This window comes from Anas acuta, chromosome W, assembly GCF_963932015.1.
Source record: "Anas acuta chromosome W, bAnaAcu1.1, whole genome shotgun sequence".
NCBI classification, from domain to species: Eukaryota; Metazoa; Chordata; class Aves; order Anseriformes; family Anatidae; genus Anas; species Anas acuta.
In genome coordinates, this window is record NC_089016.1 from 29,527,516 (window position 1) to 29,543,419 (window position 15,904).

The 15,904-nt window shown below is 44.0% G+C and overlaps 1 protein-coding gene across 4 annotated transcripts in view; it reads left to right on the forward strand.

Annotated features, from left to right (window-relative positions):
- NEDD4L (NEDD4 like E3 ubiquitin protein ligase) overlaps positions 1-15,904 on the forward strand; it is a 139,809-nt gene that overhangs the window by 24,938 nt on the left and 98,967 nt on the right. For all 4 annotated transcript variants that reach the window (XM_068665155.1, XM_068665156.1, XM_068665158.1 and 1 more), the window contains exon 2: positions 11,796-11,869. In XM_068665155.1, the coding sequence (XP_068521256.1) occupies positions 11,796-11,869 (74 nt within the window). The remainder of the gene's footprint in view (positions 1-11,795; positions 11,870-15,904) is intronic.

Below are 15,904 nucleotides of genomic sequence, written 5' to 3' on the forward strand. Positions count from 1 at the left end.
TGTGTTTGAATTACAAGAGATGTAATAATCCAGCATTAATACTTTATAATTGGAAGGTGCAATTATTAACATTGCAATCGTACTTGATTTTTGGTTTGAGCAGAAGAGAGAAATCAAACTCCTTCAAAACTTAGAGTTCTTTGTCTTTACTTTCTTTGTTCGCAATAGTTTTTTCCTTCCTCTTGGTGTAAACTGTGTGTGGAATCAGTCCAGCTGATGTATTTCATCTGCAGTATTTCTCTTGTGCATCTCTACAGAAGTCTTTTGAAAGCAATGCTTTTAATTTTTGCATTCCGCTGTACCAAGATGAAATGTGTTGTGTGCTAAAGCAGTGTTAGATCTTCAGAACAACAGATCCTAAAAGTGACTAATACCCCTTCAACTATTTTGAAAATGTGCTTGATAAAATCTTTTTTTGAGGTTGAAGTGCTGCAGTACAAAGGTGTCCTTTTAGGGATATTTAAGGTTTTGGCAATGTCACTGGTATTTTCTTGTCACTGTGTGTAGATCTTTCTGTTATCAATGCTTTCAGCAAAGCCTATTTAAGAAATTCCTTGTCCTGTTCCTCATCTGCCCTGCAGTTCGTTGTCTGCATGAAACAGACAGTCCTGTGGCAGCTTTGGTCTGTGGGCACATACGGTTAAATAGATCACTGACGTTATCTTGGTTAGAAATAAGCCTCCAATTACAGTTTATTGTTGGAATTACATTTTTATTGAACGCATGTCCTGTCATTAAACAATGCAGCAGCAATAAAGCTGACTGTTTATGGTCTAAAATCTTTAAATATCTAACAAGAATATAGATTGTGGTTACACAAACATGCTTGCATGAGCAGTCAGCAACCAGTTGGGCTACTGGAATGAAGTACATCTAAACCTCCCCCGTTTGGTACGGGATCTTCTCTTGTGCACTTGGTGTGCATAGCCAGCCTTTGGAACCTGCTTTAGAGATTTGTGCCTTTAAAAATCTAAACTGACCAATGCTATGCTTCTCAATGTGTGTTTGCTGTGCACAGAACTAAGACGGCAGTGTTTGTTACCTAGAACCACTTCCTTAGCTTTTCACCGAGGAAGTGCGAGTATTAATCTAGGTCACGATGATGATCAGTGCTGGCTTTTTTAATTACAGCTGGCAATGCCCTCAGTATTTAAAGAAAGAAGGTATCAGAATTTTGATAAAACTTGCTTTAAACAAATGTTTTTTAGACTATATATGTAGGAAGCAGTTGCCACTCTGAAACAAAGACCTTGAAGTTCTTTGCGTGTGTGAGGCCAGCACGTGCGCGGAGCGGGAGGAAGGCCTGGTGCTTTCCCTCCTGCCACCCTGCGGGATGGCGGCCGGCCAGTTTGAGGCTGGGCACTCGCCCTGTGTTTGGGGAGCTGCTAAGAATTATTTTCGTGCTATCATAGGAAACAATAAAAGCTGTAAAGGTGCCCTTTGAAGTGTGTGAAGTGGCAGGAATAAAAGACAGGCCCATAATGAGCACGGCCCCAGCTTCTTCAGGCGTTAGCTCAGCTCTGAGCAGTCTGTTGGGGCCGGCGGGCAGCGGCACCAAGGCTACTGGAGGTGGCAACCAGTGGAGCGCCCCAGGGCCCAGTCCTGTCCAGCACCACCACTAACCGCCTGGACGGTAGGGCAGAGCAAGCCCTCTGTAAATTCGTGGGTGGCATGAGAGTGAGGGCTGGACTTGTTTTTTTAAGACAGCATTTGATTAGAGAATGGCTGCTCAAGGTCGTGCTGGACTTCCTAAAAAACCTTCCTTCAGCTTTGTGTGCAGAGGTGTTGCTTTCTGCCAGAGCCTCCCCCCGGGACTGCCCGTGTGCAGTTGGGTCACGGTGTCTCAATGATGGTTACCAAGTAGAACTGTAAAAGGATTATCCTGGAGGAGCAGTTCTGAAGCCATCTCAGTGCCATGGCTTGTTAGCCCCCGTTGGTTTGCATCTGGCAGCAACTTCTTAGTGTGAGCTGTTAGCTGGGGGTCGGGGCTGTCCTTCATTGCTGGGTGAAATTGGTGGGCGTTCAGCAGCGCCTTGGATTTTTGTGTTCCTCTTTTGACTAGTAAGTTTTGAAGTACTGCTCTCTGTATGCTGTAAGTACTAGATCTGTCCGGACATTGACCCGAGGATAATGAATATCTGAAATTAAAGCAGCTGGCCTTGTTTTACTCACCATGGTTGACAAAGCTTTTACGAGTGTCAGGGCCGGTGTAATGCAATCATCCTACTTGTAAAAAGCACCATTCCTTTATTTTATGGTAGTTCATGCTTAAAGGGCTATTTTTGCATGCCAGAAATAGATGTTTGTTGGATAAAAGCTTAAAGTTTTAAAGAATCAGCTGAATTTCTGTATCCCCCAAGGAAAACCACCACCACCAGCAATAAAGCCTTACTGACAGATTTTACTGTAGGAAACTGCTGTTTATTCTTGCAGTAAATATTCTATCTGGATGCAGAACATGTTGGTGCTGATATCTGATGCAAGATTTTTAATTTTTTTTTCCCTCTTAAAACTGAAGTCCATTTAGGGGGGGGGTCACTTTCAGGTCACCAACTTCTGCAGATGTCCTGCTGGCTCCTAGTCACTGCTTTGTATGTGGTTTTTAATAGCAACGTGTCACAACTGCTTTTTAGGTTTCTTTGCTACCACCAATTAAATAGGTCTCTTGGCTTGTCCAGAGAAAAGCAGATGGAGGCTGCTTTCAGGAAGAGAAATTCCCGTGCTGAAAATCTGCTCCTCTGGGTGCTCCCTGAGCTGGGAAAGGGGGGGGTGGGGGGCAGTAGCCTCTGGTGGTGGTAAAAACTGGGAAGAAAGCTGTTGGGTAGGAATTGTTTCCCTTTGCTGGCACAGCTGGGCTTAGAAGACGTCTGCACAGCCTGTGTGAGCCTGCTGGAGAGTTTGCTGAATTACCTGGTGTGGAAAACACTGTGTTGGTTAGAAGAATTCCTCTAGTGAGTGACATAAATAGATCTAAGCGTTAAATAAGGAAAATCAGGTCTCATACTGCAGTGCAGCAAGGCCATTCATTTCCAGTTCTGCATTCATGTAGGCATTTCCAAAGACTACAGGTGACCCAGTTCAACGTGCTTGCTGAAATTGCTCAAGTCTATCTGGCTGCATGGAGTTAAACTGATTTTTATAAAAATAGATCACCTGGAGCGTGGTTTTTTGTTTTGTTTTTTTGTTTGTTTTTTAATGTGGTAAAATACCCCGCGAACAAATTTTCATGAGCTCAGTGCTCTGTGGTTTTAGCCTGCTTGTGTTGTTGCTGTCAGAGCATTAGGCTGGGAGATTTGAGTTCTGTTTGCTAATTCTGCCACTGATACGCTTTGATCTGAATACCTTGCTCCCAACATGTGTATTTTTAACTTGCTCGCTTCAGTTTCATCAGTTGTTTTGTCCACGCGTAAGGGCAGCACGGTGATGCTTCCCTGTTAAGACCAACTCGCGCCTTCCTGAAAATTTGCCTGGTGTTTTTCCCCAGCTGTATCAGTCTAACCAAGGAATATGGGAATATATTTTGCCTCTGAGAGTCCTAAGGCCTAAGAGTAATGCTGTAACTGTTGTTGTGAAACATCCGATGTTTTTGTGTTGCGTAAGCGTTAAGGTTCCCACAGTTCCACAAGCTCTGCTGCTCTCGTCCTGCCTACCGGTGTTGGCTTCATCAGGTGGGCCTCGACAAGGTATTCAGTAAAACCTAATTCAATAACTTTGTAGTGCTCTGGGATATCCAGGGCCTTGTAAGTGTAGCCTGACACAGCCTGCGGTTACGCTGCACAACCTTGGCTTTGTGCAAGCTTTCCCCGAGCTGAACGCCCCTTCCTTCCTGCCGGCCCTGCGGGCTCATGGCACAGCAGTGCGGGGAGGTCGCTGTGCACCTTGTTCTGGTCTGGAAAAGAGCAGGTCCCCCTAGGCTCGGGGCTTTGTGGTGTGAGGACAAGCAGGCAGGTGCTGCTCAGCAGTGTAGTCCTGCTTTCTGCGGGACAGGAGCTTGGCTCGGGCTTCGCTGCCTGCTGCACAGGCAGCCCTCCCCTCAGCCTGGTGGCTTCCTCCGGAGAAGCCCAGTCACACAGCATTCCTGCCTCTGAAAGCTGCTGTTCAATCCCTCCGATTTCAAGATCTGCCGTAGACAAAATATGTTGATCTGTTTTTGGGTGTGTTGCCTCATGCAATGTGTGTTAAGAATTCTGCAGGGAAGAAAAAGCAGGACTGCCTTTTCGGGCAATCGGCTGTAATATGGGTTGGTTTAATCCACCAACAAATCAAAGTAAAAATCAGCACGGCTCTCCTATGATCTAATTTGTCTTCTACATATTCAGTTGCTGAAAGATTTAGGATTATTCTAATGCTGTTAGTTTTGCTAAAGAAAATATTCCTTTTTTTTTTTTTTAAAGTAGGTTGAAAATATTCTGTTTTGTTTTGAAACTGCAAGTCCTAGTTGACTTTTCACAGTAATGCAGAAAACTAAAGAGCAGTTTGTTTGGGTATTTGTATATTTTTGTTATGTCCAGCACAGCGGGGGCTTTGTGTGTGTTGTTTTTTATTATTATTCAGAATAACAAAAGGGCCAAGAGTTTAAAAACAAGTTAAAGATTTGTTGTCTTTTCCATTCTGTTATATTTTGCAACCCTTTAAGTGCAATAAAAATAAAGAGGACGTGCTCAGTGGATGGAACTGAATTCACAGTCTCTGGCGTGCAGGTACATTTCCAGTATTATCTGGTTTCTTTCATCCCACTCAGTGGAAATTTACCTCGCTGACTCCTATCTTGGTTTGAAATCAAAAATGTCTGTATACAGAGGGGGAAAAAAAAAACAAACAGCATTTCACCTTAAGCTTTCTTCAGGTGAAACACTAGATTGCTGTCCTTTCACCTTGTTGCCTTGGTGACGGCAATTTATTGCCTCCACCGGAGAAACTTCCGTGTACCGATCGCCGCTGCTCAGGGCGCTCGGAGCCAGCTGGGCCTCGCTGTGCTGTGAGGAACGCCGTCCCCCTGCACGCAGAGATCCCGCACCAAGGAGACGCTGAAGTGCCTGGTGAGTTTGCCTTTTGTTCCCTGCTCCGGCACTGTGTCGGGGTGAGGTCTCAACTGTGCTCCCCAGCTGCTTGTGAGGCCTCGGAGTAGACGTGAGGAGGGCTGGGCTGCCCGAGGCTGGGGCTGCTGAGGAAATACCTGCTGCACCTCAGGCATTCGTGGCGTGTTTCTGAAAGAAACTTGTCCGGCCTGAGAGATTTGACTTGATTTTATGTGCCTTTCACTAGGTAATTGTGGAGGAACACATTAAACCTTCAGTGCGTCACTTCTCTGGTCTGCGTGGCATCTGTTCAAATACTGGCTTGCATTGATCCAAACTTTGTCTGCCTTTCACACTTGTCTGTTCATTTAAAGAAAAAAAAAAAAAAAAGGAAAAGGCCAGGCTTCTAATTTTATACCCGTATTGATTATTATTTCAGTGCTGTTCTCTTAGTGTGTGTTCTAATCCTGTGGGATTTTCTGTCCTACAGGAAGCTGAACTCTAGTTTTTCTTTTACCGGGCTGGATTGCTGTGGATTCCTGTCTGTGTGTTCAGAACGTACGAATGCATTTTCCAAAATGTGTTCGGGTTGGTTTTCATAGCACAGCCATCTTGCTTTAGTTGGTGTGGACTGAGTTACCTCTGCTTGGTTATTGTCTGCAGGGGTGGGGAAGGAGCGGGCAGGCCAGGGCGCCGTGTACCTGCATTCTTCCCTCGGTGCCGCTGACTTCTCCCTGAACTTCCCAGCTCTGGCGTATTTCATTAATCTAACAGCTGGAGGGATTTTGCTTTTCTTTTTTACATTACAATTTCAATTGGTCTTACAAATGACTTTGCTTTTCAGAGCACCTGGAGGAAGTGCATTTAATGCAAATTTTAAAATATGAATTGCATATGTAAATGTATGTACACAAAATCTCATGATTCTCTAAGCATACCTGTATTCCTGCCTGTTCTGGGAGGTGTGCGAGCTGTGCTGGGGTCTGTTTGTAGTTTTTGCTGTGTGGTTGGCTTTGGTTTTCGTCACAGGTGGCTGTTTATTGGCTGATTTGGTCCAATCTAAGTCAGCTTCCCTGAAATGGCAAAGTGAATTACAGCTGAGAACCCAGTCTGTGCAAAGAGTATCCTTCAGCAAAGAATAAAAGTATGTAACCTCTGACATTTTCAGGGAGGCGAGAATACATAAACTTCATGTTAATCATTGGACAGAGCAGAAATAAGCATGAATGTGGTTACCTGTGGAATTCCACATTAATACCTAACCAAGCACTTTATGGTGTCCCTGCTGAAGCAGGTTGCGAGGCTAAGGTTAGAGGGGTGAGGGTGGAAAGAGCATAGGCATAAAGAGCTTTGACAAGTGAGGCTTCAAAAGCATTAGCATGTTACTGCTTAGCTGCTAACAACCCCAGTCCTGAGGCATGGGGAATTCTAGGAACAAGAAGGGAAAAATGTATTGTAGTCAATGTACCATGAACAGCCTCGTACTGAGGTCGTCTGTGTCGCAGCTGAAGAGCCAAGCCAGGAGGAAAGCAGTTCCAGTGGGGATGCCACACTGGGCAGGGGTACAGCAATAGAAACACTCCTTGCTGGGGTGGGCTGAACTCCTCTCCTAAACAGTGAATTTTAAAAAGAAGCTTAGGATATATTCGTCTGAAAATGTATACCACTGAATCCAGTTCAGAGGAAAAGTTGCGAGTGAGGTGTCCGTCTCATCTAGCTGGCTGTTTGTCAGTGGCTAATGCTATTTCCTCTGGACAACATGGCAATTGTACAGAAGGGGAATACACTTTAATCTTATCACCAGACAGGCATTTCTTTGATAAATGTTTAGAACTGTGAGCAGCATCAGAAGAGTGCCTCTTAAAATGCCCACTTAGCAAGACTACCAGAAGTGATTTAAAGACGGGTACGGTAGATGAGTTGCTGCTATTAATCACTGTCAGTGTCATAGCTTTTAAATCATCCAAGGACCAGTTCTGTGTGATTACTGAATACAAAATGAAGAGGAAGGAATCCAAGTCAAAAGCTCCCATCCATGGCAATGGAGAAGTGGGGAGAGGAAGGCAGATCTCAGGTGCTCCCACGTTCCTGTCTGTTTCAGGGCAGATGCCGCTGGAAGCAGTGTGAGCGGGCAGCCAGTGTTGGGGTTGCTTCCTGCTGCCTTGGAGCAGAGCTATGAAAATGCGAAGTAACCTCGGAATGCCAGATCTTAGCTCACTTTGGATAGATTTTTAGGGTGACCCCATGGGGAAATGTGGACCATGTACCATTTCTAGAGTGCTTTTGTGGACTGCTGCCTGTTCCTGGCAGGGAATGTCAACTTGAGCAGCAAATGGCTTCTAAATCACTCAAGACCTCCAGTAAGGACAGGGTTCCTGTTGGGTGGTCTCAGCTTTGCTGCTGTCTTCTGTCCTTTACTGTACCCCACCTCCATGGTTCCTGTCTCCTGGTCCTGGGGATGCTGGTGGAACGACGGGGCAAGGTCCTAAGTGAGCCAGCTGCTGGCTGCTTGGGTGTGTGGGGAGGGATGGAGGGAGCGTCCCAAGGTTTGTCCTTGGGCCTGACCCCTGGGTTTGGTGGTGATTGCCTCCTCTACTGACTCAGAGGGACGTCAGAGTTGCCAGAAGGTGGAAGTTTGTGTTGGGCAAAACTGCTATGAGAATGTGTCAGATGATTGATTATCTATGAAAGTCTTTCAATCAAGATAGTTAACTGCCAATAAAATCTGCTGGCTTTGTGTCTGTCAGTGATGCCTACACTGTCTAAGGTCATCTTTCTGCTCGTTGGCATATCGCTTCACATGAAGTTCTTTGTAAGGTTGATCGTTCTCAGCAAGTTAAGATTTGTAAGTGGAGTCAGTATGTTTTATTAGGCCCTTTTTATTAGAATATATTCCATTACTCTGGTTGCAGGTAGACAAGCTTTTGGGCATAGGTACCTCTTTTCAGATCAACTTTGTTAACCCCACTCTGCATGGTCCTGTTCGTGTACCCAACTTGCAAACCAGGGCACCACCTGTAAGTCCCTCCAAGTGTCCATCAGCCTCGCTGCGCACCTACTTTCTCGTGCATAGGATCCCAAGAAGAACCATAGCTCCCCAGTAGGTATATCGCTTCTCCTTACCCCTCCACATCTGTGTCCTCACCCAGTTCTGTACTTGTATCTGGGGTTTTCCTGCACACTGAACACAGTCAACCCGGCCTCTGCGGGATACGTCAGGCTGGGTGCTGGTGTTTGTGTACAAAACTATTTCCAGGTAGCCCTGGACTTTGCTGCACTGGGTTCCTGACTCAGGGTTTGTACTTTCAGAGATATCAGTCACACCATGCAGAGCATAAACAGTGAGCCCAAGAGGTCTTGGCTTCACTGAGAAGTGGTCTTGGTTTGTAGTTACCTAGTTGTGGAGTCAGCGTTAATTGTCTTTGTTTCTAAATATTAATCTGGAGATTGTATTCAGATGACATCTAACTCGCTTCAAACATCCTTCTGCACAAGGACTCAAAAGGGTAGTCAGTGTTTTCTGGGTTTACTGAGTATGGCTGGGTGCTGTAGGCAGAAGTCTCACATTTCTGGTCTTGGTGCTTGGTTTGTTGGCACGCTGCTTGTGGGCTGCACTGCCACAAGGTGTTGACCTAGGTTCAGAAAAACCTCGGCAGGAATGGAGTGAACTGGAGGGAGAGCTGTTTAAGTTGGCACTTTCCACTGAAAGAAATGTATGTGTAAACATGCAGGTAATATCAACAAGCCAAAGTGCTCCTTAGCTAAAGATTAGCCCAGGCTCAAAGCTGAGGAGGGATCACTTCATCTGGGCTTCACATCCCGGACTTTCTGTCTCAGAATTTTTCCATGTGCAGCGATCTTGTCCTGGCTGCTGTGGCATTCAGTGTTCCCTGGATTTGCAAGAAACCAAACCAAAACCCCAGTTTTCTTTTTCTTGCCCAGCCTTTCAGAGAAGGGGGAGTGGAAACCTGTCAGGTAGCTGACGATGTTTCAAGTCTCCTGTTGTGCCTAGCTAAGCAATCCTTTATCTGACTTGTGATGGACGCTCTCTATGGCTGTGAAAATTTAACTCCTTCCTCTACCTAGACGCAGGGTACTTGCAGATAAATAAAAGGGACACAAGAATCAAACAGAAGATTATGAAAAGCTTACTTTTCCTGCCTTTCAGTCTTACTATTCCCCCCCAGCATTGCCAGCTGAGAAAGTGGAGATCAGTGGAGACAGAAACTGGAGGTGTCCACCTGGGAAGCTGGGAGATGCTCCTGCTGCTGGTACCCACTGCTACCAGCAGCGAAGGCTGAGCAAGCTCAATGTGGGCACCTCTCAGCTGTGTAATTCGAGGCTTTGGGCAGTCAAGTGACACGGAATAGTCTGTTGTATTTCTGGTGTATGCATCCATGTGCACGTGCTGGTGTTGGTACACTGCTTTTGGGAGTACTTTAACAAAAACTGATAGAAGTTCAGTGCATTACAAGAGAATCGTTTAGCAGACGAGCTATCTGAACAGCTCCTCGTGTGCTTCAGACCAGTGCATAATTAGCATCGTGCTAATGCAGAACAATCTGCTGCCATCCAAAATATACCTTGCTCATTGCATACAATAGCTGTTAGGAGAGTATTGTGCTGACCAAAGGAAAAAACTGAGTGTAGGTAGATGAAGCCTTGTTACCACTTGAGATGTTTTAATTATGGTTGAAGTATTACGTTTATTTCATGCATATGAAAACTTGAACATACACGTGCAGAAGCACTGTCTTTCCTGCTTGGAAAAACGGAATATTTAGCAGAGGCTGAGAGCATGCATGTGGGGTGGGAGCAGGGTCATACCTTTGTGCACTTTATTTTAAGCATGAAGTGAGACTTAGGAGATGTTTTTGAAAATCTGTTTCAGTTGTCTGGAGGATCATCTTTTGTGTCTTGTGGACCCTGAATTAGGGATTCTCCACTATTTGGCCATCCTCTGGTTCTGTGATTGTATTATTATTATTTAATCATACAGCGTTTGATTCAATTAATACGCTGAGGTGATGTTAGTGCAGCAATAAGATGCCACTCCAGCAGAGTTGATGGTAGACTTCATGGGAGGAAATCTGAGTAGCATTTGTGACATAGTTACTGCTAGAAATCCCTCTTTTGGTCCCTCTTCACTTAATATTACAAATTCTTATCCTTCATTTCTTCAGTAAGTTCAGACTTGTCTGCATTTCTGACAGTTTTTCTATCCTGCTTTCTCTTAAGGAATTTTCTTGATCCTAATTTTCAAGTTCATTGCTTTTTGTCTATTAAAACCACTCCTGAAGATCATAAAATCATGTATGTTCTGTAATGCCTCGAAGATAACTTTGTACAACCCATCAGTGGCACTACTGAAATTATGAAAAAGTGCATTCATTTTGCTATCCGCTAACAGAACTCCACTGAATGTTGCTTTTCACATCCTGTTTTGTTTACCTATCTGGTAAGTCGTAGGGCTGTTTTGGGCCCAAAAGAACCTATTTTCCCAATTTGGAAGCCGGACAGTGTAAGTCCTTCCAGAAAAGATACCAGCAAACAAATTTGCAGAAAAGATTTAAAGCCTTGAATTCATGTTTCAAGGCAACAGAGTGACGTGGCAGGGTGAGTGTTAGGATGGGACTCTCTGCTGATGGGTTGAACAGGACCAGCCTCGGTGTTTCTTTCATTTGCTCCTGGGGTGTTTCTGACCTCCCTAATAATCTCCAAAATCTCAGGTATGGCTAACGAGTCCATGTCTTTTTGCTATCTAAGGCAAATAGAGTAGGTGTAGCATGGTCATGCCAGGATAAACCTGTGGGAAAACGGCATTGTTTCCTGAACAAGCTTCAAGGAACGGAGTCTCAGATTACTGTAACTGAATCTGGTATCTTGCAGCTCTGGAATGCTTATCAGTGGAGAAAAAGGTGGATAGCTGATACGTGTGGCTGCAAAACCTGTTTCCATAGGATCTTTTCCAGATTTAATTCTAGTGGCCTTTGTGTAACAAAAGTAAATGGGCCAAACTGGGTGAAAAAAAAGATGCTGTTGATACCAGCGTTCCTCAGGAGCTGAACGTAACAAGGTGATAAACTGAGTGTCAGGTCGATGCCCACCAGGACATCAGCTGTCCTACAATGTATGCATATATAAGCAAAACAATAGACAACATGCATCTTCTGAAACTGCAGCTTGTCTCTAAAAGCTATTTTTTTACTGAGGTGATGACACAGGCTTGAACAACTCCATATTAAGAATTTAATTTTAATCTTGTATCTTTTTTAAACCCTGGACATCTTTCAGCTGGGATTATTAGCATTATTGGACAAAACCTTTACAAATACTTTCTCTCATTTCAAATACCCCCTCATTTTGAAGAGAGAGATTTAGAGTCTATGCAGAATGAATTTCTGTGGAGTATGGATTGATTAAGGTTTGAAATGGCACTGCTCAGCAAGTTATCTTCTACCTTTGCTATTAATATTTTATAGCATTATTACTACTATGTTGTTATTAGAATCTACTGTTATTCTGCTTTTATTTAACTCCTAAGAACTGCTGTAGTTGGATGCTCTTCATGTTTGTTATTCTTCGGCAGATAAGATGTGTATCTCCCTCCGAGGAGAGGCTTTTTTTCCAAAATCCTACGTAAGGAAGACTCATATTGTCTAAAGGTTGTGAGCGTTCATTCACAGGTTAACCTCTTGTGAACTGGTGATCTTCAAAATCAATTACAGAATACATATTAAACCTGTTTTCTTTTTTTTTTTTTTTTTTTGTTAACAGGAGGAGTCTCGTATCCTCAGGGTAAAGGTGGTTTCTGGCATTGACCTAGCAAAAAAAGACATCTTTGGAGCCAGGTAAGTGTTCTGCTTTGACTATTTTATGCTTTTAAACAGAGTAAGTGTAGCAGCACAAGGATACTTTATCATTCATTGTTAATAAACGTGATGAGAAATCCTATTACTTGCTTACAACCAGCGCAAACTGCGTGATGTCTGCTGGCAAGACAGCTATTAATCACAGCAGTGACTCTGTGCCCTCCTGTGCCCCTGGAGATCCACCAGCTTAGCTCCTTAGCTCACCAGCTGCCTTTGCTCTCTGTGTGTGAGGAGCAGCTCAGACTCAGGCAGTATGTGGCAATATTTAACGTTACTCCCAACTATCTCCCCATACGCCCCACGTAACGTAGGAAAGACCAAAAGCCAGCAGCACCCTCTGTCCTGCTTTGTGAGAGCTCCACTTTCCCTACTGGTTTTTAGGACTCTGGTGCCAAGTGTTGAAGTTCGACTGAACAGACAGACTGTGAATTTTCTTGAACTCTTAGATGTGTTCAGGTGCCACTGCTGCCGTTCTTAAGTATGGTACCTTAAAAGAAAAAGGCAATAAAAACATATTCACCTGTTGAGCCTATGCCACAAGAAGGCTAGTAGTAAGTGCTAATTTAGAAAAGAGTTCAGCATGAACTGTGCTGACCTGGTGCTTTTCTGTTAGGCTATGGCAGGCCTGGGTTTTATTTCCAGTTGAGTCTTGAATCATCTTGAGTTTTAAACTGGGGACTTCAGGGACAAGGTAAGCTTTTGGAGTACATAAGGCAGGCTCATATGATCGTTTCCCTGTTCATCTTTGTATCCAAAGATGGAGCAAACAGTGGTCTTCGGCCAAAATAACCGCTGTCAAACAAGAAAACTGGCTTTAAATGGTAGTGTGGAAAGATACAAATACAGACACTGTGTGTGTTTTCAAGACTTTTATTTTAAAAGAATTGGTCACAGGTTTAAAAATAAGCTTTTTCCAAGTCTAGGCTTGTTGTACAAATAATGATCTAAAGAATCCAATCAGGTAGTAGTAATTGAGAGAGAAGCTGGTTCTGAAGCCAGAAATGATCAGTAAACATTTGTTTTCTGAAGGCTAATAGAGGTTTGACATTCTGTCTCCCCTAGCTGTGAGGAAATTCTTTAATGCAAATGCTCCAACCTATTTACATTTTTTTTAAATTGGTTTGAAATCAATGGTATCCAATTTAGCTCTTATTGAAATTACTCTAATTTCTTAATGTATAAACAAGCCTCCCTGTGGACTTTCCTGTATCTCTTGAATGATGCTTACAAATTGTTCATTAGCTTGCATATCTAGCTTGAAACTACGTGAAAGCAGCAATTAAAAGTTTAATCAACTTTAATTTTTTGTGAAATTTCCAACAAACGTTCCATTGGTAGCTGTGTGCAGAATATGGTAAGACAAAGCTTTATTTCTTCCCCTAAATGTGCTGTTTAGAAGATCACATTGATACGGTGACCACAAGCAACGAGAGAGGCAGCTCGTGTGTAGATGTACTTGGGCACGCAGTGCTTGCTAAGCAGAGCCTAGGTAGTCCTGCTGATAGCGGGGCTGGGTCGCACTATCAGAGTACTGCTGCTTGCTCACGGCGTTAGTGTATCCCTTGTGCAATTCCCGTTTGCCACCTACGCCCGCAGTTGGCATTGAGATGCTGCAGTACCAAAGGGAAGGAGAGGAGGAGCAAATTCCAGAGAAGAGATAAGGCTAAGGCACAGAAAAAGCAGGGTTTTTATTATCAATACTAATCCTGCAATTGCCTTGTGTGCATACTAACTTTGCTTTTTCTTTACCTCGTGTAATTTGGCCTAATAATACTGTTACAGATTGTTCATACTATTGTCAGGTGCCATTCAAAAGAACTCCTAATATTTGCTTAGGTACTGATAAATTGAACTAATATCTTTCAAAATGCAAAACCTTAAAACTAAGTGAAATGTGAACCGAGTCCTGTTTATGTGGCCCTTAAATATTTAAGTAGATTAGTCTCAAGCCAGTAGCATTTCCATAAAAGTGAGGAGTTAAAAACGTAAGTTGGGAATATATTTTTAGCTTTGTTTAATCAGTTCTCTAGTAAAAGTGAAACTAACGGCGTCACAGCCGTAAGCTTGGTGAAATGCTCGCACTGCTGTGCTGACAAGTGTTCAGGAAGCTTTGTTCTCGGCTAGCGTTTCAGTTTGACTTTTCTGTTTGTTTTACTGGCCTTGCATACCTTGCTGAGATACTAACGTTTCATGCTGCTTGAATCTTAAGTACGGTGTAAGTTTCTCCAGGTAGTATCATTCTAATGTGGCTGTCAGGAGCATGCTGTGGCTAACTGGCCCAGTAACGGGTTTGCTGGGAATCACCTGGAGTTGCTGGTTGACTTTTTGTTTGGGGGAGCTGCAGAAGCATACATAAACGTTTAAACTCAGCAGGAGGATGTAGGAAATTAACAGACGTTGCAGCCTCACCAAATATTTATTTCCTGTGTACTGTCTGTTCGGGATCCCTGGAAAACAGCAGCGACTGGTGCTAGCTGGGTTTTCTTTGTTGCTGCAGATGCAACCCTCTCCCATCAGTAATTTTCATGAGTACCAAAAGTCAGTTTGAAGGCAATGTGTGACAGTGCAACTCCTGGACACAGCCACTGGCTAGCTGGTATCTTAGGGGAAAGCAAGCCTCGTGAATTCGGAAGGGCAGAGCGTGCTGCTTGCTGTCACTGAGGCCTCTGTTAGCAGACTTGGCGAAGGATGAAATAACCGAGAGGGATGTGCTTGGGGCTGCTCTTGTTGGGTGCGAAGAGCCTTGGGGACCAGTTGTGCAGCGGGGTGGAGCAGGGAGAGGGTTTGTCACTTTCCCTCCTGGAAGGCCTCCCAGGGCCCTGGGCTGTGCAGAGGGAGCCGGGGAGGTGCGGGAATGAAGTTCAGAGGCAGCTCCGCGTGGATGAACAGGCTGGGCACTTGAAAATGAGGAGGTAAATTGACCTTCCTTGGGGAACACAGAACCCTTACGGGGAGAGGAAAATGCCTTGTGGTTCCTCCAGCTGCAGGTTTGGATGGGGTTGCATTATGCATTTGTCATTGACTTAGCAAAGGGAAAAGTTGTCAGCACCAAAACACACAGCACCATGGCTGCTCGAGGACTTCAGCGCATGCACATTGCAGCCTGTGCTGTGCCCTGTGGTGGGAGACGCTGGGTTTCTGTGCTGTTCCTGACCAGCACGTCTGCCTGCAGGCACGTTCTGGGTCATGGACAAACATGGGTTTGTTTTATTGGGCTCTTCTCATACGTGACACCAAGCTTTAAGGACAAATTCCTGGTCCTGGTAAACACTCTTTTGGGGAGAAAGAAGGCCAAGTGCCTGTGCTAAATATTTTGGATAGTTGCAAACTTCAGAATGAGTTTATCCTAAAATCATTTGAAAATGTGTTAAAATTGCAAAGGTGCAGCCGCAGCAGTCAGTTGCCTCCGTGTAGTTGAGTTGTGCAGTGGTTTGCACTGGGGCAGAATGATGAGTTACCGCATAGCTGTGAAAGATGAACCACAAGGCATACGCTGTGCTCTGCCTTTCAGTAGGCTTTCCTTACAGTTTTTAATCAACTTTACCATTAGAAAATGCCAGCTGTAGGCTTGCAGTCTGAAAGCCATTTCTTGCCTGATTAAATCCAAGGAAAGTCTTACCAGTGTAGAGTGCTAGGGGAAAGTGTTTTTCTTCTGAAACTGTTCTTGGCTTATGAAATCATTTTGATAGTAAATAATGATACATGAAAGTTCAGAAATTCATAGAACCATGATTATCGTTCACAATATATAGTAAATGTTGAATGAAATAGCTGCTGAGTAACCCAAGGTGGTGGTTAAATGAGATGAATTTTATCTAGAGATCTAGTTGATGTAGGCATAAGTGGCTAGTTGGTGTGGCTTGTTTATAACTGGCTTGTTTTATAACCCGTTTGCATTTTGCCCTGCAAAATTGTAAGACTTAGTCTTTGATATATGCCAATGGCTATAGGAATTACAAACTGGAATTTTGTGAATGCTTTGCATGCTTAACTCTGAAAAAAACACTATGCTCT